Raw genomic sequence first — 23,931 nt, forward strand, 5'->3', positions numbered from 1 at the left:
AAAGACCTGTCCCTCTTTAAAGTAAGTTTTAAGTTTTCATTGAATTTGGAAATATTTTAGGAAAACTTAAAGCTGAACTAAGATTCTTATTTGGATAACCAGCTATCACCAAGCTCGGCTGGCTTTTCACCTCTACTTCTAAATCTTTTCACTATTAGACGAGTTTGCTCTGCTAGCTGTTTGGAAATAGCTCATTTGTTTCAGGGTGGTTGACTTCAATTCACTCCGCCAAGTTGGTTCTAGTTAATTCATTATATAAAAGGTAGTAGGGGTAATCTATGCTTTTTTTTACTATTTATCTTTCATCTTTCCCTACGGTACTGCCTCTATAGCGCCGAAAAAAAGTTCTATCTCCCATACTTTTTAAGATAAATGTTTTGTTTTATAGTTAGAAAGGTAATGTAGTTATGGGTTTTGGGGCTAGGATGGGTTCAAAGTGGTCATTGATAGTTGCAATCTTCTGGGTGTAGGCCGGATGATTTGATTTAAGCTACACTTTTTTTCCAAGCACACTTTCCAGTATGTTATGACTTGTCTCCTCTTATATTTATTAGTTTTTAGGTTGAAAATTTTTGGGTACTTGAGGGGGGTGATGGGCGGTGGTACATGCTAGTTCAACCAAGCTCTCTATTCTTGGTTCCTCCTTAGGTCCTTAGGTTTCATAAAGACTTGTGTCTGCTGTTCTTCAGTAAGAAAATGTAGCCCATTTCTTCCCACTCCATTGGCTACACCTCGACCTAACGTTTTTATGCAATATACTTGTGTTTACTTTGTTTCCATAATTGGGTTTGCTGAAGATGGCGGTATATAGGCTGGATTAGCAAGGGGTGGTGAGGTGTATCTGGGTTTATCAATTATAGAACAGGCTCCTCTACGTGGGTGTAAAGCACTGCCAAGTCCTTTGAGTTTTAAGCTATTGCTAGTAGTTCTCAGGTGAAAACTTTTGTTATACAAGTTTTTATGTTTACAGTTAAGCATAGTGGGGTATCTAATAAGTTTGGGCCTTAGCTTCGTGCATTCAGACTTATTAAGATTACTTTCATTTTTGGTTTGTACTTTATCTGGAGTTTTCTACGACTCAGATAAAGCTTAGTCTTTATTTTTTGCATTTCTAAAACACCTTCTACGCCGGGTTTTATTAATTCGGGTTAATCATATGACCGCGGTGGCTGGCACGAACTTTATCAACCCTGGTGGATGCATGACTCAGTCAAACTTTCATTTATTGCTTAATTTTATATCTGCTGTCTCCTGTGGGGGTGTGGCAAAGCAGGGTGTTGTGCGATACTTTGTAGTGTGCTTGATACTCGCTCCTTTTAGCCTAAGATGTGGTATAGAGGGCATCCTCACCGGCATGGGGATTCTTGCATGTATAATTCTGCAAACAACTAATAAAAAGGCCAGGACCAAACCTGTTGTTTATGGAGTCAAGGACTCATCTAGGCATTTTCAGTGCCTTGCTTTATATATAAGCGACATTAACTTGGGCGTGAGAATATTATTGTATAGTATAGTTCATGGAATGGGTGCCCCCTTTTATCTCCAGCCTATGAATGCGAATGGGTTTGTGTTGTGACAGCGTAACAGAGTTATTATACTATTTGGATGTTAACTAGCTCTTGTTTTGGGGGTTTGGATGAGTCACAGTAATGTTATTGATGGGGAACACTGAGTGTGAGGGACATGGGACAGTCCCCGAGTCATGGTTTTTCTGTATCTAAGAGTCTTCTAAAGCTAAAAGACTATTTATAAAGAACTCTGCTTGTAGCTCAGTGGCATACATGCCTGCCTGGCAAGCACAAGGTCCTGAGTTCGATTCCCAGACCAAAAAAATAAATAAAACCCTAAAGTGTGTAAAGCCTTACTAACTGGTGTGGTACTCAGGAGCCACAGAGCTCGCCCATCAGGGCTGCAGTGTCTGAGCTGTGTAGGGAACTCAAATACGTAATCCACTGGTGAATAGTACACAGACAGAAATCTCAGAAATAATCAGCAAAGTAATCTGAATTGGACTCCACGGCACCAGAGGGAAATTATAGCTGTGAAACTAGCAATGAAAGAGAATTCACATTTACATGGTAAGATTCTATAATTTAATACATTATTTATACCCACTGACATCTAAAGAGCACAAAAATGTGTTTATAGTGAAAACCTCGTATCGAAGAGTTAAACATATTGGGAAAAGGCGAAAAGGGATTTTTCAAAGACTAGGAGTAAATGTTTATGTGGGACACAAGGTCCTACGTTCTGATAAGCTTGAGAAATGCTCCGGTAAAAGGAAACAGTGTTTCCTCTTTTGTGAGCTGAACACAGCCAGTGGCCACTGATAAACACAAATGCAGAGGTGGGGTGCACACAGCGTCCTTTCTGTGCTAGAGAAAATGTTCTGCAATCCTGTGGCTGCATTTGGCTGTGAGCACTGAATGTGGCTCGTCCAATGCACGGCTAAAACTTCTGTAAATTTCTGGAACCTTCTGTGGCTATCGGCTGCCATCTTGGATGGGGCTGACATACAGCATTCCAAGAGACAGACTTCCCAGGACCACGTATTGGGAAGCATTTGCTCAAGGGTTTTGATCTTGGGATGCATGAATCTCGTGAAAAATATCACTGAGGACCTTCAGAAAGGTTTGTGTGAGTTGTATCTATTGACATTTAAAAGAATGGTTTTTATTTTAAGGAGAATAAAACCCAACAATACAAATCAGAATAAAACCAATCAAAAAGGAAGCAGGGAAAGTGGCGCAGAACTTCAAAACAGGCCGACAGCTCATCAACAGTGGCGGCCATAATAGATCCTGCTCTCATCATACTAGCTGTCCAGTCCTCAGTCATAGTAAAATGGAATAAAACAGAACAGAACAGAACCATTCAAAACAGAGCACTGAATAGAACAAAGCAAAAGAGTGAGAATAATACTGGACTTCAAAAGCAAGACAGAAAGAAAGCCCCTGTGTTTGCACACTGTCAGCCTCTTAGTAGATGCTCAGACCGCAAAGTCAAACAACACAAGCAGTGAGTTGTTTTTGTACCTGGTTGCCATCAACTGTATTTATTGGCATTTATGATGTTAGCGATTAACTCTGGGAGAGGTTTAAGAGGCACTTCTTCATGAATTCACCTAAACTCAGTATCCACTGTCTTCCTGCCAGTGACAGCCTTGGTTTGCTTCTGAGAGGGCGCCTTCTCACCCACCCGAGGAAGCCCCGTGTACCTTCCATCGCTTCAGGGACCGGGCTTTATAGAAGTGGAGGTTTTTACTGTGTCCTCTGTTTCCCTGGCAAGACAGGGCAGATCATGGTGACAGCCCGGGCAGCCCTGGTTAAGCCCCGCGCCCTTTAGCCGACGGCATCTGCAGCTGGAGTCATCACCAAACTTGCTCTGGCACCAAGCAAAGCAGGCAGTTAGTGCTGGAGCTGTTACAAAATAATTTCCAGCCTGGGAACCCTGGGTAGGGGTCTGCAGTGGACCCTGCAGGCCACGGCAGGGCAGAGCTGATAGAGTGTGTGGGGGGAGGACCTGGGAGGGGAAACCCCAAGGCCTGAGCCTGAGCTGGGAGGAGCCCTGGGGGCTCAGCTAGGCATCCCTGGGTCCTGGGTCAGGGGCTGGAGGGGGAGACAGGCTGTCTTTGCCAGGGAGCAGGTGCAGCAAACAGAGCGAAGGCAGCAGCATCGCCCCAACCTGAGATCTATGCACAGCTACAAAGAGTGAGTGCAAATTCGCCAGGGTGGGGGCCAGCGCTATTTCCTTACAGGTGAAATAGACTGAAGAAGAAACCAGAGAGAGAGAGAGACAGAGACAGACAGACAACAGACAGAGAGGGGAAGGAGAGAGGCGGAGATCACCATCTGCAGTACTGGCCCACAATGCAGGGCACTGTGACTGCGCACAGCCCAGACCTGTTTCTAATCCTGTTTGAACTCCTGTCCGCTTCCTGACCTCTCCTCTGCCCCCATGCAGGGCAGGACTCATCTCTCTCCCATCTGCATGGCCCTGTTCCTCTGCCCCCATGCAGGGCAGGACTCATCTCTCTCCCATCTGCATGGCCCTGTTCCTCTGCCCCCATGCAGGGCAGGACTCATCTCTCTCCCATCTGCACGGCCCTGTTCCCTCTGCCTGAGCGCCCCTTCCCTTCCATGTGGATCACACAGATCTCCCTGGCCCCTGTCGCCTCGGCTTGGTGGGAAGGACACAGCGTGCGCTGAGGACCAGGGCCGCTCTCTGTGAGGCGGGCAGGAGGATGAGCCCCATCCAGGGCCGGGTCGCTGGGCACCCGCACCTCCTCACTGTGCGCGGGGTCCTCTGGCGCCTGCCGGTGGCTTACAGAAGCTAGACCTTTGAATAGAAGTGGGGGAGGTCACCAGTGATAGGGCCACAGCCCCTCAGTAAGAGAGTCATCTGTGTTTTTCTAACACTTAGCTTGAAAGAATTCCAGAGCGCTCTGCAAACACTAGCTATTCCCTCAGCAAACACTGTGAATCATCTATTCTGGAAGATGGGGCAGGGGCTGTTTCCTACTGCTTCACTCTGGTTCCCACTCCCCGCTCCAGAGCCTACACGCTGCACCTGCTCACAGGGCGTCCTCTCGCCCCCTCCACCCCCACCCCTGCACCTCTCCCTGCAGCCCAGCCGCAGGCAGGGCTGACCCTGTGCTCTCTGCTTCCTGAAGACCTAACAGTTTGGGTTCTGGGAGAGGGAGGGGAGAATGAAGAAGAGCTATGCAGTCATCAGTGCCCTCAGAACGTGGCTTGGGGGTACCCAAGGGAGGAAAGCATTTGTGGAGCACACCAGTGCTCAGTGTGAACTGATTCACACCAGAACTTTAAAACAGGAACTGCACAAGTAATGATGTGCACTGAACGGTACAGCGCTCAATTTCAAGTAACGGCAAGGAAGGTGCTCCTACATTGGAATGATCTGTACTGCTAAGGAAACTGTCTCAAAAGACACAAGTGCTAAATTGGGAATCTGAAAAATGACTTTTATAGGGCTACAGTGTTCTCTATTATCAAGTCAGTCGCTGTGTGAATGATTTATTCCAGGAGGAAATGTGTGTGTGGGAGATCAGAAAACGGAGTGTGAAGGCAGCGCTGTGTTGTAGTTGGGCTGCACGGAAAACAAGACAATACAGGACACATAATTTATAGTATTACTTACGACGGCCACCCAGAGTCAAATACAAAGAAAGTGCAGGAAATCCGTCCACACGCTAAAGACCCAGAGAATCCATCTGAGGGTCTGGTTCTCGCAGCAATAACCTGCATGAGTCCAGCTGAAGACCTCGAGCCCATGACAATGACTCATGCAAGTCTATTTCATGGATCTGCACTGCAAGGGTCAGCGGTGGAAGCCAGAAAGTCTGTGCCAGCAGAATGAAGGATCTGTGCCAGCAGGCTGGAGTTCTGTACTGGAGCCAGGAAGCAATGCTCAAAATAAGGGCCAGGATCCCTCTAAAAATACCACAGCCATCCTCAGCAACAATGAGCCCTGAGCTCCTCTGATGATGAGAACAGCTGAGTTCATATCAGGCGAGCCAGCATGAGGAGCTCCTCCAGGAGAACCAAGGGCTCCAAACACCACTTAGGAGAACCCACAGGCTACTCCTCCTCTCCAGGTCTCCTTCTTATGCTGGCAGCATCCTCAGGTGGGCCACCCATGCTCAGCACCACACCGATGCAGTTCAGCTGATGTTAAACTGACCACCGGTTTTCAGCCCGCCACAGGCTGGTTGACGAGAACGACGGGCTCCTTAGCGATGCCAGGCCAGGCACCTTGTCTCTCATGGTCAGTGTCTGTGAGAAGTGGTCCAGTTTCTGCATCGTAATTAAAGGTATCCTTCAATATTTATTTGCACTCCCAAAGAGCATTAAAGCACGGCAGTTTAATTCAGCCTACTGGAGACTCAGGTGGCTGGGGTTCTGTCCTGGAGCCAGGGAGCAATGCTTGGAGGTACCTCTCCAGGGCCCCCAAGTCTGTCCCGGCGCTGACCGCTCCATCGCTCTGCTTTCCTTGTCACTAGATCCAGCCGCTCTCGCTAGGTCTTTGCATCTTTTTTCTTCCACTCTGGTTTTGTTTTCAATCATGCCTTTCCCTTCTCTCCCAAAAGACTCACAGTGAGACCAACAACAGTGTCCTCGGCCTGCGTCAGGGGACACAGGAGTGCGGAGGGTCGAGACAAGGACACTTCTGCCCTGCTGTGCACATAGCTGAGTGACTACGAGAGAGGGCAGATGCAGCCAGCTTTGCCAGTGGTGCACGCAAGGTCCCCAGGACACGTAGAGGAAGCAGCGAGGACTTCTGCCCATGGCCTTAGGTAAAAGTTTGGGACACTGAAGAAGAGGTGACATCTGAGAGCTGACATCTGGGCTGGGTGCAGGAAGGTGAGTTCCACAGACACAAAAAGGGAGAGGGACGGTTTTGTGTGGAGAAAGGACTTACAGGTGGAAACGCAGGGGGACAGGAAGCAGGTCTCGGGTCCTTCCACAGTGTCACAGTGATGCTATGGCATTCGAGTGGAGGGGGAGATGGAGATGGGAAGAGAAGATGAAGAGGCAAGAGATGCTTCCCAGGGTGAAAGAGTTTGAACTCTGCCAGGCGAGGTGGTGCACACTTGTAATCTCAACACTCTGGGAGGCTGAGGCAGGAGGATCACTAGTCAAGCCCTTCCTGAACAATTTAGTAAGACCGTCTCTCAGGCAACAAACAAACAAACAAATATAAATAGTGCTGGGCGGTGGCTCAGTGCAAAGGCCCCAGATTCGATTCCCAGTCCTATAAAACAAAACCCAAAACAACAAAGGTACTTGAATCCTAACAGCCCTGTGGCCTACACCCATAATCCAGCTACTCAGGAGTCTGAAACAGGATTGTAAATTCGAGGCCAGCTGGAGACTCTGTTCTACAAAGCAAAGCACAAGCTTGCCCTTTAAGGATGTAATAAGTGATTTTGATCCAGCCAGGCTGTCGACCAGGAATGAGTTGGAGGCTCTTGCAGCGACCTGGACCCCCTGCCATGTGGCCAGCAGGAGGAAATCAGGTAATTAGTTCAAAGACACTTTGGGGACACAGAAGGACAGGACTTCATGGCAGCTGGGTAGGGCGCAAAGGAGAGGGAGGAGTCTAAGGGTCCTTCTGGTTTTCAGCTTGGGGACAGGGGAAATGTAATGGGGACTCTAGACGCTCAACTCGGAAAGCATGCGTTCTCGTGGGCTTTCAGGCCTCCCGAGCTCTGGAGCTCAATGGTGTGACGTCTCTGCCCCATCTGCAAGGGTGAGCGTGGCCTCAATTCTAAGTCCCTGGCCACAGGACCTTGTCACACTGTATTAACCACCCCTGCATTTGCTATGCATTTTTCCGATATTTCTTACCCTGGTTGCCAGGCCACGGTGTAAAACCTTTTTCTTTTCCTGCTCAACCTGTGTAGAGAACAAATTACTGCTGCAAAAGGACAAGGGTGATGTGGTCACCTTGGGTGGTGACTGTCCCTTGACTTCCGGGTGGCTGACAGTGCCTCTGGTGACCAACAGGTCCAGGCTAAGGATAACACGGCCAGAGCCAGAAGGACAGAGGCAGACCTGCCTTGGTCTCTGTGTTTCACGTTTGAAGGGACCCGTGCCTCTTTGGCTCCTGCTATGCTTCTTAAAAGGATGCATCTTCAATCCTTTGTGCTCTGCGGTTTTTATGGAAGCGCCTTCGGGCTTCTCCTCTACTCCCGAGCGTGGAGCTCAGAGCTGCTTCTCCAGAGTGCTGGCGACCGCACAGGAAGTGAGATGCCCGCTGTTTGCCCAGTTCCTTTTGCATATTCCAGCCTTTCTTTTTAAAACTGTCCTTGTCTTTGTAGATGGCCAGAGGTGACGATGTCTGATACACAGCAGAGGCAGTGAGTTGGCCAGCTGGTGGGTGTCTTTCCTTCCAGTTCATAGAATAGATGCACCCTGGAGGTGGACCTGTGTCACCGTCTCTGGCAGTGTGTGTCGGGACTGTCATCAGGCTGGGAGAGAGGGTGGGAGGAAGCTCACAGAAGAGGCTCACACTGCTCAGGATTACATTTCGGGAGGTCTTTCAGCTACATGGAGAGAATTCGTGGGTAACTCAGCGGGAGTGCAGCACCGTGCTGCGGATCCCTCACCCGCAGAGATCCGCTAACCCTCGGAAGGGTGGCTGGGCCCTCTGCTGCGGTCTTATTTTAAATTGAGCATTGACAGAATGAGGTGTATTTTTTTTTGTAATTTTTATTTTAAAGAGAATAAAAGCAAACAAAATAAAACAGAATAAAGCCAATCAAAACTAACCAGTGCAAGCGACAGAGGACTTCAAAATGAAATAATGGGAAATCATAATGGCTGCCGTAATGCTTCTTATTGTCTTCAAAATAGCTGCCCATAGCATCAGACATAAAATCAAACAAAACAGAACCAATAAAAATAAAACAATGAATGCAATAAAGGACTTCGAAACAAGGTAATAGTAAATCCCAAATGGCTACCATAATGTATCTTGTTATCTTTGAAATAGCTGCCCGTGCAGTTGGATATAATAAAACCAGACAAGACAAAACAGAATAAAACCCAACGAAACAAAACAATGAAAATGACACAGGACTTCAAAACAAGATGATAGGGAATTACCAATGGCTCCCACCTTCAAAAGGAGTTCCCCCATCTATTTAGAGGATAACAATATACAATGTAGCATCAATTTTTTTAAATGGGCAAAAAAAGATTTCTTTTCAAAATATCCACAAATAGCAAGCAGGCTCACGAAAAGGTTCTCTACTCTGCTGGAGCAACAGAGCAACAGACGATGCTAGTTAAGGAAAACCATCCAGAAAGTCTCGCGGTGGCCTCACCTGTGGCCTGTTTTGCCCCCGAGGTGTCTCCTCGTTCTCAGTTCAGCCAGGCCCGGGCCATGCCACAGCCCTGCAGGTGTGTTCAGCTTCAACGCTCTCCAACAGCTGACCTCTGCAAGGGCCTCCTCCTCTGCCCCCTGTGGCTTTGTTTCCTGTGACACAGTATGGACTTTAAAAAAAAAAATGAGTTTTAAAACGCATTAAAAAAACTTCCTTGTGAGAACAATCAATTTCAGAGCAAAATGCACCCACAACTCTGCCTCCATGAGGTCCACTGACATTTTAGCTCGTCCTGCTATGCTTTCCCCTTGTCCATAGATCCTCAATTTTGCTTATTTTGGGGGTATTATATTCTAGGTTTTATATTTTCATGTAGTGTTATCCCATTTAATGACAACTTTAGCACAACTTTTCTGCCTTCTTCCTCGAGCATTATGAGGCAAGTCCTGCCTAGCTGGTCACATGGTCACATGACCGACTGACATCTACGCCGTACATGTGGGGCCGGGGGTGCAGCTCAGTGGCACAGCGCCTGCCTGGCAAGCACAAGGTCCTGAGTTCAATTCCTGGTACCAAACCAAACCAAACCAAAACTGTGTACGTGGATTTTTGGTTGATATTTGAGATTTTAATCATGAACATTTCTTTAAAACTTGCTTTTAAAACTAGTTTTTTTTTTTTTTTTTTTTTTTTGGACAGGGTCTTCTATGTAGTCCCGGCTGAGTTTGAACTTGCTGTGTAGCTCAGAGTAGCCTCAATCTTGGAGCAATCCTCCTGCCTCCGCCTCCTGAGGTATGTTCCACAATGACTAAGTATTTCTTAACCATATTTTATTATTTTTAGTCAGATTTTATTGGCACACTTTAGATACACATATTCATCATAGAGAATTCATAGCTTTCAGCATATAACTTGATCCTCTTTTCCCCATTCCCCTCCCCCCTCCAACTTCTCTTCCTCTCTCCATTTACACAAGTTTTGTATTTTTCTTTTTACTTCTCCCTTCTTTCCTATCTCCTCCCCTCTCGTGTCCCCTTTCCCATGTGAACATTTTCTTCCTATTTCACAACCTATTATATATTTTTGTCCTTATTTACACTTTCAGTTTGTCCTACCAAAGTAATAATGTGGTATTTATGTGTTCAATTTATTTCACTTGAGTGTGGTCTCATGGTGCATCCGTTTATCTAGAAATGTCTCAAGCTTATCCTTCGTTATGGCAGAGTAGTACTCCAATGTATAAAAATACATCTTCTTTATCCATTTACCAGTTGATGGGTATTTCAGTTGTTTCCAAGATTTAGCCATTGCACACTGTGCCACTGTATACACGGGAGTGCATATATTACTGTGGTATGATACATTTAATTCCTTCAGGAAGATATGAAGCAGGGGAATAGCTGGGTCAAACAGGACTTCAGGTCCTAGGTTTTTGAGGAATCTCCACACTGATTTCCACAGTGGTTGCACCAGTCTGCACTCCCACCAACAGTACAGAAGAGTTTCTTCACTCCCAGACTGCCGGCATTTGTTATTGGTCGATTTCCTGATAGTAGCCATTCCTTCTGGGGTGAGATGGAATCAGTAGTTTTTATTTGCGTCTCTTGAATGGCCAGCGATGTGGAGAGTTCTTTCATGTATTTATGCACCGTCTGCACTCCATCTGAGAAGCGTGTGTGTGCCTCTCAGGTGCCCGTCTTTGGATTGGGTTGTTATTATCATATTTTGAGATAGGGTCTTCCCCGGTAGTCCAGGCTGACCTTGAACTCGCTGTGCAGCCCAGGCGGCCCTCAAACTCTCAATGACCCTCCTGCTGCTGTGTCCCCAGTGTTGGGCCTCTGCCGCAATGCCTGATTCGTGTTTATCGTTTTGACAGCTGTGCAGGTTCCATGATAGAAACGCACTAGAATGACATTCAAATTATTTCCATTTTCCTAACACCAAAAGTGGGGTAAGGATTTTGATCATATTTGTCTCTACTCTTCTGAAGGACTGACGTTTGCCCTGTAGGCGGCAGCGGGACGCTCTGGCTAGCAGTAACATCTGAAGCCCCTGCCCTGGCCCCTCCATCCTTCCCCACGGGCAAAGGCACTGGGCCAAGGGTGATGAGCCCCACCGTGGCCTGCACCCCCGCTGTGAACCCCTTCCACCCCTAACTTGCTGAACCTCCCTCAAAGGCCTGTCTGGTCTTTGCCACAGGTGCATCCCTTTGAGGACACTGTGCTACCATGGCAACCATCCCAGGGCCAGGGTGCTTCAGGTGTAGACAGAACCTGGTCATGCAGACCAGGGATGCTGTATCCATGCAGTTTTCAACGTTCTCAGGGTGAGGACAGTGAGAGGGTGGAGAAAAATGGACCAGAGTTTGAATACAGAACACTGAGGCTGGATGGAGCCCTCTCTCCTGATGGGAAAGAAGAGAGGAAAGGGGGGGGGGAGGGGGGAGGAGGGAGGAGGGAGGAGAGGGAGGGGAAGGGAGGGAGGAGGGAGGGCCCCACAGCTGCAGCTCCTTTATTTATATACTCGGGAAGGTCAGTATCATGTGACCCCTCTGCTGAAGAGCTTATCCCCAGCGTTCCTCTGGGCGCCCTGTGTTCTGGACACTACAGAGCTCCGGCCTGTCACTTGCCTCAGGCGCCCTGTGCTCTTGCTGCTGGCCTCGATTCAGCCTTGCATGTGATCATCTCCAGCTTCAGCCGCTCCCCACTTTGAGTGACACTGAATCTTACAGGAAGATTGGATTCCGTGCACGACCAGAATCATGCATGAAATAAGTTCATGAACCGAGGCACCCCTGCATATAGATAGATGCAGTACCTGCATGTGCACATAATATGCACGTACCTCACGGTTAAGGTTATGAATTCTGGGGTCACCTTGACTCAGCGAACCTCAGCCCTACCACTGCGGAGCTGGGTATGACAGCACTTTGATAGCAGCCAGGTCCCCTAGGACATGCAGCCCCCAGAGAGCCACGCTCCCTGGAAAGCAGCCCCGTGGTTTAAGAAGGGCCAAGCCGCGTCCCAAGCAGCCCTGGACAGGGATGAGCGTGGCCATGCTCAGTTCCGCCCGCTCTGGGCCCGGAGGCAACAGTGGGATGCTGTACACTGGCCCAGAAAGGGCTCTTACCTCTGGGAGCCGCGGTAGGCACCTTTGGCGGTTTTTCTTTCACAATATGGTTTGCCACACTGTGGGAAATTGATTGGTTTTCTCAGTCTAATTTCTAGTGTCAGCTGTGATGTCACAAACCAGCCCCAGCTGGCTCCTGATGGATTTCAGCCCCGGTGCCAAGATGACGCGGCCTGGCAGCCTCTGTGCACGAAGCAGAAGAGCATAAATTAGCAGACAGTGTTCCTCCAGCACAGCATTTACCGATTTTAAATAATAATAAAATCTCAGGCCGAAGAACACAATAAAAATGTGGCATTAGGCATGAAGAAACCACTTCTGAAGAAGAGAAATTCTAAAGGGAATCATCCATTTGCATCCTATATTTTAGTTAAAAATTGAGATTTTTCCCCAGGAAAGGTTGTTGTTTTGAAGCAAACAGAGGCTGTGTTTCAGAAGCAGCACAGAATTCCAGCGGCCTGAGCCTGTGTTTAGTGGGAAGGCCCGCAGGGAATCCGCTGGAAGGATCCGGATTTTCATTGTTGAGGATGCGGTCTGCTCCGCGGGCCGCTGGCTCTTTCTGCCGCTCTCCGCCATCTGCCACGTTTTCTGGCGAGCCTGACAAACACATTTAGGTGGGACCATATGGCTGTAAAACCTGTCACCATGTTGCACTCGGTTCTGCTTTTCCTCCCTTTTAACAGAGATGCACTGGATCGTTCTTTTTTTTCTTTTGTCTTTTTTGAGGCAGGTTTTCACTACATGGTTTAGGCTGGCCTCAAACTCACTATGTAGCCCAGGTGGGTCTTGAACTCATGGCGAGCCTCCTGCCTCAGCCTCCTGATTGCTGGGGTTACAGGTACGCACCACTGTGCCTGGCTCATTACTACTTCTTGAAAAGCTTTATCCTGCTGGGCATGGTGGCTCATATTTGTGACCCCAGTTACTTGGAAAGCTGAGGCAGCAGAACTGTGAGTTTGAGCCTGGTCTGAGCAAGTTAACAAGTTCTTGTCTCAAAAAAGGAGGGGAGCTGGGGGCGCCGCCCATGCCCGAAGCCCAGGGACCTATCCCTGGTACAGTAAAATACATGAAAACCCTTCCTCTTAATCCTGAAACCAAATCTCACACTGACAGTACTCAGCCTTGGGGATATGTCTACTAATAAAATGTGTAAGTAATAAGCATTTTGAAGGAAAGGCTTTTTTTTTTTTGGTACTAGGAATCGAACTCAGGACCTTACACTTGCCAGGTAGGCGCTAATGTTGCGGAGCTATATCCCCGGCCCAATAATGGGCATTTTGAAATGACCAAATTTTTCTCAAATTCTTTGGTAAATGGCTTTGAGCCATTCCTTGCCTTGGCCTCCTGGCATTTGGACTCAGTTCCAGTGCTTCCCCCTGTAGCTGTCCTCCCTGCCCCACTCTGGGGGTCAGGTCCTCAAAACCGCACCCTCCTGAAATCTCAGCTTTAGGTGCCCTGTCCACACAAGGCCTCCGCTGCTACAGCTCAGCGGTTCCACCCTGCCCAGCTCTCCGATCCACCTCTCCTTCCAACCCACGTCTCTCTCAAATCTTGACTGCCTCGTTCACACAGCCCGGAATCCGCACTCGCATCGATGGCCAGCAGCACGGTCCACGGTGCTCGCTGTCTCTGGACCCAGGCAGCACAGCTCTGCCCCTGGCTAATCTGTCTTTCTATCTAATCTCTGCCTGCACACAACTGCACAAATTCCATTTGAAATCTGTATAAATCTGAAGCATAATAAACCTTTCTCAGCAATGCTTCTCTACTGCTCTGAGAAGATTATCTCGCAAATCACTCTTCCCCTGATCACTCCCTCTCTGCCCATTCGCTGCATCTCTTTAAAAGCAAAGGTCCTTCCTGGCCCCACATCCTTCCCTTACTGTTTGCCTCCTCTGCACATTCTCATCTCTCTTGCTGCCCTTACCCACCACTGCTGGCTTGCAGCCCCTGCCCAAATGCCCGTGCCCCTGTGAGAGTCTCTGGTGAGCTTTGTGTTGCCCTCCAGGAGTCAGTCTCTTGCCAGTGTCACCTCCTGGAAGCATCAGATGCCCCAGCCGCCACTATGGTCTTTCTTCCCTGATTGGTGTGTAGCTGGTGGCTTCTTGTGCTTACGATCTGTGCTTTAATCTTGGCAAATTTTTAGGAAGCTCAGGTATAAGACATACAAGTAATTAAAGTCCTCAAGTTTGCTGAATGCTTTATAGAGGGAGTAAAAACACAGGTAAGCTTTTTGTGACCTAAGCACTATTTGAACATTTTTACTTTTGAAAATCATGAAACTCACCCAGAATTGAAATAGACATCCAAGCTGTCACTTGGAGGTAGAAGCTGGCAGCCTAGAGATTTGTGTCCATGGGTGCCTAGAAACCCCTCTGCCCAGGCTGCAGTGCCCTGTGCCAGGCCCTGCTGGGCCTCTGTGGCCCGGGCCCCACCTGTAAAGTGGATACAATCAGCCCTTACTGAAGACAAGGGATGCAGATGTGTGTCCATGCACTTCCGTGTTTAGTCATTGTTAGGTGTAGATCAAGAAATGTCCCTTGGAACTCTCCAGTGGGAAGGTGACCAGATTAGGGGTGCTGAACTCACCGTCAGGTTCATCCCTTGAACAGTACAGGCACTGAATGTGCCGTGAGGGGGCCTTGGTGGGAGGTGGGTCCCTGGGGGTGCGACCTGCACGGTGTGTTCTCGTCCCTGGCCCCTCCCCCTGCTTCCTGGCTGCCATGAGGCGAGCGGCTCTCCTCCTCCAGGCCTTCCGCCATGCTGTCTCTGTCTTGGAGCCAAACTGCATGGATTGATTCTCTGACAACCAAGAGCCAAAATTAACCCCTCCTTTAAGATATGGGTGTGACTTGGTGACAAGAGAGCTGACGGAAACACATAATAAAGGAATTAAGCACTTGGATTGAACCTGCCCAGCACCTCTGTTTTCCACTCACCTGCATTTGGTCTCTCCTGAAAAAATACCAGGGCATGTGGGTTTTCTAAGATTCTCCTGGAGCCTGTGAGTCCTCCTTATGATGGGTGTCCGGCAGAGCAGGACATGAAATTCTATTTGGAAGTGAAGACACAGGACTGGCTTCATAGGTAACGTGTGGCCTTGATTCTTTCCATGGGTCTAGTCGAATTGGATGAGAACCAAGCCAGAGTCAGTGGTTAGGTTCAGTGTTGACTGTGTGGGGAAGTTTGTTTTGGTTTCTTCCAGTTTGGCTTGGGACTAGAATTGTGGAGGGAACTGAGATCCAGAAACAAAAAGAGGGCGTGCAGAGGGGAGGGAGTGTGGGTGCTGGGGGTGGCTCGGCTGCTCACTGGACAGGACGGCTTGGTACTCCTGGGCCTCAGGACACTGAACGGCTGGAGCACCCCCTAACCTCCAGTCACTGTGCCCTCCGCCTGCCATTTCCCTTCCCCCTGGAGTGCTTGAGAATGAATGGGTACCTCGACCACATGCCGCTTTCTGTTGTACAGCACGTGAACCTCCAGTGTTCAATTTGCTAAGAGACCATCCGGGCAGCACGTCCACCCTCAGAGTCCTGCATGTTATGCTACAGCCTTTTTGCTCAGCATTTGGTGCCTGGAGAGCTAACTGGGGGACACGTTGGCTGTGTGACGTGAGGTGTAGATGAATGGGAACCCGAACCTACTGACCAGAAGCAGAGAGCTGGATCCTTTGGAGATAAAGTGCTAGCCACTGTTCAGTGAGGTGATTCCTGCCATCAGGCCATTAGCTCCTTTGTACCAGGAGCAGGAGTAGGACTAGGGAATCGTGCTTTTGAAAGGGTGGTTTCAGGAAGTGAACACTTTCCTTGGCCATTGTCGGAAGGAATGCATTCTAGTACAATGTGACACCCTCGAGGGACAGGGTGATAAGCAGCTGCCAGAAATGATGCTCAGAGCATGGAGGTGCCCAGGATTCTTCTTCTCACTCATCCTCTGCGCTTGAGCACAGACTGGACCTGGTGACCGGCTTCTATAGAATATGAGAAACTACTGTACAAACTATCACTTTTGAGATCCCCCCACCAAAGACCTGAGAGTTCTGCCTTGCTGTGTGTCTGACTGGCTCCCCTGAGCTTGCGTGCTCTCCGAGGTGAGTCCCCATGCTGTAGGACCAAAGGCACATTCAACACAGGCATCGTGGAATGGAGTCTCTCAATCCAGAGAACTGGGAAGGACCTACCAATGATTGTGTAGAGAAGTTGGGGGACAGATCCCTCTGATTCTATCCCCTGGGGTCCTGCAGCACAAATCCTGCTCAGTGATGAGTGGTGGTTGACGGAAATCAGATCCAATAAACACTCATTGTAAGCCTCTGCGCTTTAGGGTAATTGTTTCACAACAATAAATAATTAATACACCCCATCTGCTCTAAATTGGCAGGAAGTGATCATAGATGACACAGTTCACGCTTTACAGTGGTTAAGAATGAAAGACATTCAGATACGTATATTTGAATAAGGAGAGAAGCAGGGCCGAGCACCAAACATCTCTGCCGGAAAAAACAAGACATGGCAGAAAGGTGCAGAAGAGGGAACAACAGCTAGTGGCCTACAGGATACAGTCAGCGCATCAACTCTGCGTCTCCGAGCAAGTTAATTTCTGTGGGATTCGGTTGCTTTCTGGAAAAGCTGGTGATGGAACTGGGGTGGGGCGTACCAACTGCTAACACTCCAGATATCGTGACGGGAGAAACTCAGGCAAGGGCCTCCTCCACACTGCAGGAGCTGGCAACTCCAGCGTTAGGAATTTTCCCCTTGGTTTTCCAGGCCCTGTCCATGGAGGTGCACCCAGAGGAGACAGGCAGAGAGGGACATTCCATCGATCCCCTCGGTGACAGTGCAGAGATGTCGTGTTGGGACAGCAGGTAGTGGGGCAGCGACAAAGATGGTGATGTTATAATCTCGAGGACCCTGTGAACATATACCTGATCACATCCCCTCCTACCCTACCTGCAAGGAAGCTTAGAGAAAACTCAGGCTCAGTTTATCACACACCCTTGGCTAGAAGTCAGCTGAAATCCTAAATGAAAACCACTGAAGAACCATAATAAACATAAACACCTTTGAAGCTTTCTGTTTAACTGTGATAATACAAACAGTACCAATCTAGCTTGGCTATTTTCAAAATTTAAAGTCAATTTGCCTTGACGGTGAGACACAGTGTTTTGCTTTTGTTTTGTACTGGGAATCAAACTCAGGACCTTACACTTGCCAAGCAGGCATTGTGCTGCTGAGTTATATCCCCGGCCCAAGACAAAGGTTTTAATAATGGGCACAACTTTGAAAAAGACAGAAATTGGAAAAATGAAAACACAAACTGCAACAACATTTGTACCGCTTTTATTTGCAAAAATAACCATCTGAATGCATTTCCACAGTATGTCACAGTTCGCACTTCATTGTGTTATGAGAGCATCCAGTAGTTGCAAAGGTATTAAACTGTGCTTCAGAAGAGTCAGGCTGGTTCCAAGCATTCACTGAACTAAAAACAAATTTTCCTCATTTTTTTTTTTACAGTCATGACATTTACCAGAGTCATCCAACTCCGATTTACATAAGAAAACATTACAGACAAAATCCCACCAAATTCATCCAACCATATTTTAGGCTGTTACAAACATGTTATGCAAAAGGTAACACTGGCACCAGATTTGTATCACCGGGCTTTGCAAAGATATATTGCACATGTGAAAGCATAAAGGGTGTAACAGAACTACCAAACGAAGATACTTGCACTGAACCTTTAGCTTGCTGCCTAAGAAACGCATCAAGTTACATGTTATGCGCACACTCCGATTGTCACTGCCCTAAAATGCTCTTCTCCTATAATACTGACCTAGGGTTTACAGCTGTGTGAGAAGGCATTTTAGCTCTGCAATATCAAACATAACTCCTATAGAAAACTTTAGCATTTTCATTTCAAAGCAGAGATGGGGCAAGTAGAAAAACAAGACACTGTACATTCGAAGAAAGGTTGAAACGAAACCTCACTGGTATCATATTGCTCTGATAACACTCAAATGAAAAAATACAAAATGTTTCACAGAACATTTTCAGAATATACAAATATAAAAGGCACTCTAACTTCATGTTACAGGACAAGAGGGATGAGCTCTTCAACCACACAACAGATACGCAAACCAAGTTGCCGGACAGTACACAGACACACCAGTGCAGCAAATCCACTGAATGTTGTCTAACTTCATAACAAAAGAGTAAGTCAAGCAGCTGTGTACTGCCTAAAGTACCAAAACATACGATGGTGCCCTTTTAGTAGTGATAAGAAGAAGTCCCCTGAGCTATTTACTGTAAAATCATAGCAGATTGTAGGCAATTTGGAGACACAAAATGTATTTACCAAAGATAGGCAGACACTGGTGAACAAACAGGTAAGTGAGGCGAACGTGGTCCTGTGACTGGTCAAAAATGAGTCTAAAAATAACACGTTTAGGGAAACGCACTAAGCAACCAACACTCAAAAGCATGCCTTCTTTCTTACCAAGCTGGGTTGCAAACATTATTTGTAAGACATGTAATTGGAGCACATAGAGACGATCGTTTTTAATGTCACTTCTTTTAAAAAGTTTGATCTCTTATGAAACAGAGGGGTGAGAGAGCGGGAAGGCTAGACCTTGGTTTAAGGATCAGTTGTGGTGAGCCTGGTGATTTCTCTTCCTTCCTATAGCAGCAAGACAATGAGGAAAAGCCCACGGGGCAGAGATCGGGATGGCCGCTTCCCTGGCAGAGCCCGGACCCTGCTGCTCTAGGGGGGAAGGCTAACGCCGCTGCCCCATTCACCTCTCATTTCCGCTTTAAATGCCACTAGCACGATCTCCACTCACTGCGAGAAAAAGACACCGCAGTAGGGAGGGCAGGCTTCTTCCACGCTGCAGCTCCCTCATTTTCAGGCTTTTGGTAAAGAAAGAGTCGTTATTGCTCATTAGCCATTTGCCCACTTTTAAAAGATTTCTCTTCCGTAAACAAAAAGAGGAAAAGGAGGAGGGAAACACACACCGAGAATCTAAAAATCATGGTGGTGGCGTTGCATTTTTTGATGAAATGAGTACCAGTTCTCTAAGACTTTGGAACAAGCTCTCACTTGCGAAGGACCCAAGGTGAGTTTAATGAAATCCATTATGTTACGAGAGGAAGATGAAGGCCTTTTAGAGCTAAATGCAAAATGTCATTACAGTGTCTGTATTTGATCCAGATGGGAGAGAACACTATTTTAAAAACTATCTCACGCATTTCTGGGGGGAAGGTGGAACCGATCGTAAAGTGTCCAACAATCCTGCCCTCATGAGCCAGCTCCTTTCCTGCGCTTCCTCAGTGGAAAATGCAGCCGAGCCTGCAATTTTATCGTCTCGTAGGCCCAGCGCCCACACTGGCAGCGTTTCCCTTTGGCTTGCTAGGACCGGGTGAGATTTTCTGTGGTTGTAGGGCAATTCCTGGGTCTTTTCCTGCAGCACCTCTGTGCACAGGATCCGCCACACATGCTGGTCCCGTCTTGCAGGGGAGGTGTGGGCTGTGGTGCCTCCTCAGCTCCAAGCTGGCTACTCATGGGCAGGAGAGCCCGAGAGCAGGCGGGGACCCTTTGCAGGGGAAATGCTGGGCTTGTCCCCAGGGCTTCCAGCTGGCCCGGGGTCCGGGGTGGTTTCTATTTTTTGTTAAATTATTCTAAATAAAATACACAGCAATGAAAACCAAGAACAAACAGCGATGCTTCCTCGTATTTCTTCCATTCAAATAAATATAAACACATTTACATCAAAAGTATATGGACATCTCTAGCAAAAAAAATACTGTGGTCAACACATTATCAGTTACAAATGTTCAACTGTCAGCTGGAAATCTCTGTCATAAGAAATGTAAAATACAACAAAGACTGGTTCTTGGAAAAGATCATTATATTTGAAGTCCATAAAAAAGCTACTTCAGTTCATACTTGCACTTTGAAGGAAAACACTTTAGAGCTTCCGTCTTAGACTGAAGCTTTTGGTCCTTGTGTCCAGCCGGCCGATGAGCCACACACACACACACACACACACACACACACACACACACACACACACACAGACACACACACACAGGTGTGCACGGATGTGTGCGTGCCTATGTGCACAAGTTGTAAGTCTCATTCTTCTTTCTGTACAGCTGTCCCAGATGCGGAGCGGGGTCCGTTTGACCTAGAAGCTTTGGCAGAGGGAGCAGACACAGCACTCACTACGCTGACTCCACCATCCTGCCCCTAGAGCTCGGCTTTCACTTTCTGGATCCCTTCACTTTCTGGGCGTCACCTTGACCAGAAAGCTCTCTTAGCACTTCACTAGTGACCAACAGTGCTGGCGAATCAGATGCGTTTAGAAAATTAGTATTTTGATTTAAGAACAAATCAACAAAGAGTAGTTTTGCATTCAATTTGCATATCATCTCCAAGTTTGGGTGCAGTGTAATTTTCACCTGAAATGTTACTCGGTCAATTGGGGTTTAATCATCACTCGGGTGAAAATTAGTCACAGGCGTGTTAGGGGTGCACTGGTGCTGTATTTGTGTTAAACAACAGGAGCAATTTCAGTATTCCCATTCATCTGGAAACTAACAGAGATGCTCAGGAAGAAGTTCTGGATATTTAAGCGCTCATTACAGACAGGAAAGGACTAGCTGGACTCTTCTGCAAGGGTCACCGCGGCGTTACTTCTGAAGGTGAACGCCTTTACCTTTGGCTTCTAGTGAGGAAGTAAACATCAGAGCAAGAAGAGGTCAGAGGCTTTTCCCGGCCTGGTGCCCCTGCCCTCCTGGCACACGAACGCCACCCGGAGATGCAGCTGAGAGCTCCTTGTGGACACCCGCGAAAGTGCTTTTGGGTGAACCGCTGCCCCTCTCTCGCATCATTCCCAAAGAAAAAGAATGAAATGGATGTTTTATTCCTTACTTAAATGAGAGGTAGACTTTCACAGAAGTACCTTAGAGTGAGGGAAATCATGAGCTGAGACCCACCCCGGCCGTGGACAGCAGCTTCCCCACGTAGGCCCCTCTCTCCGCCTCTCCCGCTTCTGAAAGCATGGCCCCACTGTGATCCTTCAAGATGGCAGAAGCCTAGAAACCAGGCTTCTCCCTTCCTCCCACACGAGCCATCTAAGGTCCAAAGTCAAAAGGTCTCGGAATCAGAGTCGTTCTCGTTGTACCCGTCCTCGGAGCCTACGTTGTTACTGCACAGGCTAACCGTGCTACCCAGGTTGGAGAGGGTGTTCCTGCTCAAACTGTCTTTTTTAAAACAAACGAAGTTGACAGCCGTCATTGCACTGGAAGGAGAAAAAGGCATCATGGTAGCCAGAATGAGGGCCAGGCAGTCAGCCACGTCTTTGTTAGGAGCGCAAGCCAGGGCCGGGGTATGACCTGGGCGTAAATGCAGACAAGGCAGTGGTTAGTCCTGGGTCCAGACAGGTGCGCATTCCAGAACATCTCTGACCTCAGGCGGGATGCGCAGGGAGTCGGGTACATGCTGGGTGCAAGGAGGAGCTACTTCATGCTAGGGCTGAGGCCGAGGGGGCACAGGGAGGGGAGACATGAGGAGTTGCGGTTTTCTTTTGTCATGTGTTTCAGATCACGTGACTACAGCAAGCACAAAATTATCTAGAGTTAGGCAGAGTTTCAGCCTGCATCTAGAGGACAGAAACACGAGGAGATGATGGGACACAATTCCAGGACAATGGGAGCGGCACAATCAGGGAAACATTTCCAACAGGGGTGGGGTGGGGGGCAGACACACACCATGAGCCTGGGCCCTAGTGGAGAGGACCTCATTCTGAGAACAACGGCTTTCTGCTTGGGGTCAGTGCGTCCGGTCATGGAAGGCACCGAATGCTGGGTGGCTGTCCTAGTGACTACCTAGAGTTTACACCCCTGGATACGGGTTTTGAAAAATGGAGTCATTTGAACAAATCAAATCTTTGCTTGTGATTAAAGATGTATGATCATTTATAAGCCCTTCAACAGAATTTTTCTTTTTAAAAACAGCCATTCCACTAACCAAAGTCCCAGATCTGAGCTGTGACCTGAAAGAAGCGCTATGCTTGCTGTTTAACTGGTCAGTGTCCATCACCTGGACGTAATGGGTCCAGTCTGGATGAGGAAACCCCTTAAGCTGGAACTTGGGAAGCAGTCCGGCCCTTGACTAGATCGCTGTCTGATCCACTTTTATGCTGTTGACAACGACTGGTGCACACCCTGGCTCGCTCAGAGGAGCTGCCTTTAGACAGCTTCACTCAGCCTCATCCCTGCCCTGGCCCTTCAGAAGCTTATTCCTCTTCCTGGTATGAAAATGAACAGAGCGGGCCGGGATCTCCCACCGCACTCCACCAAGGTAGTGATGGCAGGAATGGTCTCTCAGCGCTGCTGAATGTCCTACACAGTCCCTCACGCGCCCAGACTGCAAGGCATGGCTAAGCCCACGACAGGAAGCCACATCCTGCTGACCCGGGACTCCTGCTCCTGACATTGCTAGGGCTGGACAAACCTCAGAGGTCCCAGATTTATACCAGAGGAAAGCAGAACCAATTGATTCTGCTCCCTGGTCACTGTGGAGGAAAACCGTGGGCTCCTGCATGCTGACTCGAAGGTGGGGAGCGGGGCTAAGAGGGCAAGGGAAGGCGAGGTGGGGAGACCAAGGAGATGGAGCCACGGGGCTTTCTGCTCTTCCTAGATGAGTCGGGCTGGGGACCGGGCGGGGAACATGCTAGGATACACAGGGCTGCAGAACCGTAACTAAGAGTTAGCTAATGTCAGCAGGGCTGCTTACTTCTGAGAAATAGGCATGAGCTGCTAATTCCAATACCTGTAATAAGCAGTTGAGTCACATTAATACATTATAATGCTTTAGTTAAATGCCACAATTAATGCCACATCAAAATTACTTAATTCGTAAATATCCAGAAGTTCCTCTTTTTCACCAAGGTGAAGAGGTGTCGTGCTTCAAGTGGTATTTTAGTACGACTCGTGTGTGTTAGTTTTCAGATGTCTTAGGAAGCAGAGTGGAAAGTTTCTGACAAGGATTAGGAGGTTTAGAAAGGAATGTTACATAGATGGGGGCGGACTTGAAGTCTAGACGTTCATTAAAAACGTTTTAGTTCTGTTTCTCTGATTTCCATGCTAGGAATATAAGTTCTTTACAAAAAGGTTTGATCTCAGAATGAACTGAAATACAATCAAAGATCTAAGTGTCCTGGAGCATGCACTCAGGACATGCGTGATCCCTAACTCTTTAGCACAGGCTGGGAAGGGGTCATCAGCGTGCTGAGGAGTTGGAGACCTGCACTGACATGACATGCAGAATGGACGGCAGTGGTGGGTGACAGGGGACGGTGTGACCCAGGACAGGACAGACAAGATGTGTTCGCCTCGCCTGGCTTCCTACGCATGGGGCTGGTCCCCACCACTCTTGTTTTTAGCTCCTATCCCCCACTATCCCCTGGCAGCGACCAGCAGGGGAAGGTGCCTGCGGCCACGGCGAAACTTGTCCACTTACCGTTCTCGTCCACGGCGAGCACACAGGCTCCTTTGGCCAGCAGCTCCTCCACCACCAGCTTCAGGCCATTGCGTGCAGCGATGTGCAGGGGTCTGGAAAGAACATGGAACGTCACCAGGGATGCACTGCACATGAGCTGACCCTGCCAGAGGCCCTTGCGTCTAAGGCTTGGTCCCCTGTGTGCCCTTGTTGGGAGGCGGGGGCCTGGGGGTGGCCGGGCCCCAGCCTTTCTCCTGATCCCTGCTCTGCCATAGATGCTCTTCCTGCCACGCTGTGTCACCATGTCCTGAGCCTGAGCCATGGTGCCAGTTGACAAGGACGAGCATCTCTGAAGCAGTGAGAGAAAGCAAAGCCGCCCTCTGCTGAAGCTGATCCCCTCGGGTGTTTGACAGGGCGATGGAAGGCTAACACAGCAAAAAGGTGGCACT

At 48.3% G+C, this 23,931-nt stretch overlaps 1 protein-coding gene and 1 long non-coding RNA gene across 14 annotated transcripts in view; one reads left to right on the top strand and one right to left on the bottom strand.

The window, feature by feature from the left end:
- The window catches only part of LOC134478348 (uncharacterized), a 38,033-nt gene extending 24,295 nt beyond the window's left edge, over nt 1-13,738 (top strand). The window contains exons 3-6 of one of the 2 annotated variants that reach the window (XR_010050952.1): nt 6,110-6,383; nt 6,963-7,039; nt 9,551-9,643; nt 12,067-13,738. This is a non-coding gene — a long non-coding RNA (uncharacterized LOC134478348). The remainder of the gene's footprint in view (nt 1-6,109; nt 6,384-6,962; nt 7,040-9,550; nt 9,644-12,066) is intronic. The other variant, XR_010050950.1, reaches the window with a different exon arrangement.
- A 3,565-nt stretch (nt 13,739-17,303) lies between these two features.
- Ankrd44 (ankyrin repeat domain 44) overlaps nt 17,304-23,931 on the bottom strand; it is a 233,877-nt gene continuing 227,249 nt past the window's right edge. For 6 of the 12 annotated variants that reach the window (XM_063259488.1, XM_063259493.1, XM_063259492.1 and 3 more), the window contains 3 exons: nt 23,504-23,595; nt 22,778-22,813; nt 17,304-21,375 (listed from right to left, as the gene is read on the bottom strand). In XM_063259488.1, the coding sequence (XP_063115558.1) occupies nt 21,128-21,375; nt 22,778-22,813; nt 23,504-23,595 (376 nt within the window). In that variant the 3' untranslated portion in view covers nt 17,304-21,127. The remainder of the gene's footprint in view (nt 21,376-22,777; nt 22,814-23,503; nt 23,596-23,931) is intronic. The other 6 variants (XM_063259494.1, XM_063259490.1, XM_063259489.1 and 3 more) reach the window with 3 other exon arrangements.

The sequence above is a fragment of the Cavia porcellus genome, unplaced genomic scaffold (genome assembly GCF_034190915.1).
Source record: "Cavia porcellus strain 051 isolate PalLab524CR breed Dunkin Hartley unplaced genomic scaffold, mCavPor4.1 scaffold_12, whole genome shotgun sequence".
Taxonomy (NCBI): Eukaryota; Metazoa; Chordata; class Mammalia; order Rodentia; family Caviidae; genus Cavia; species Cavia porcellus.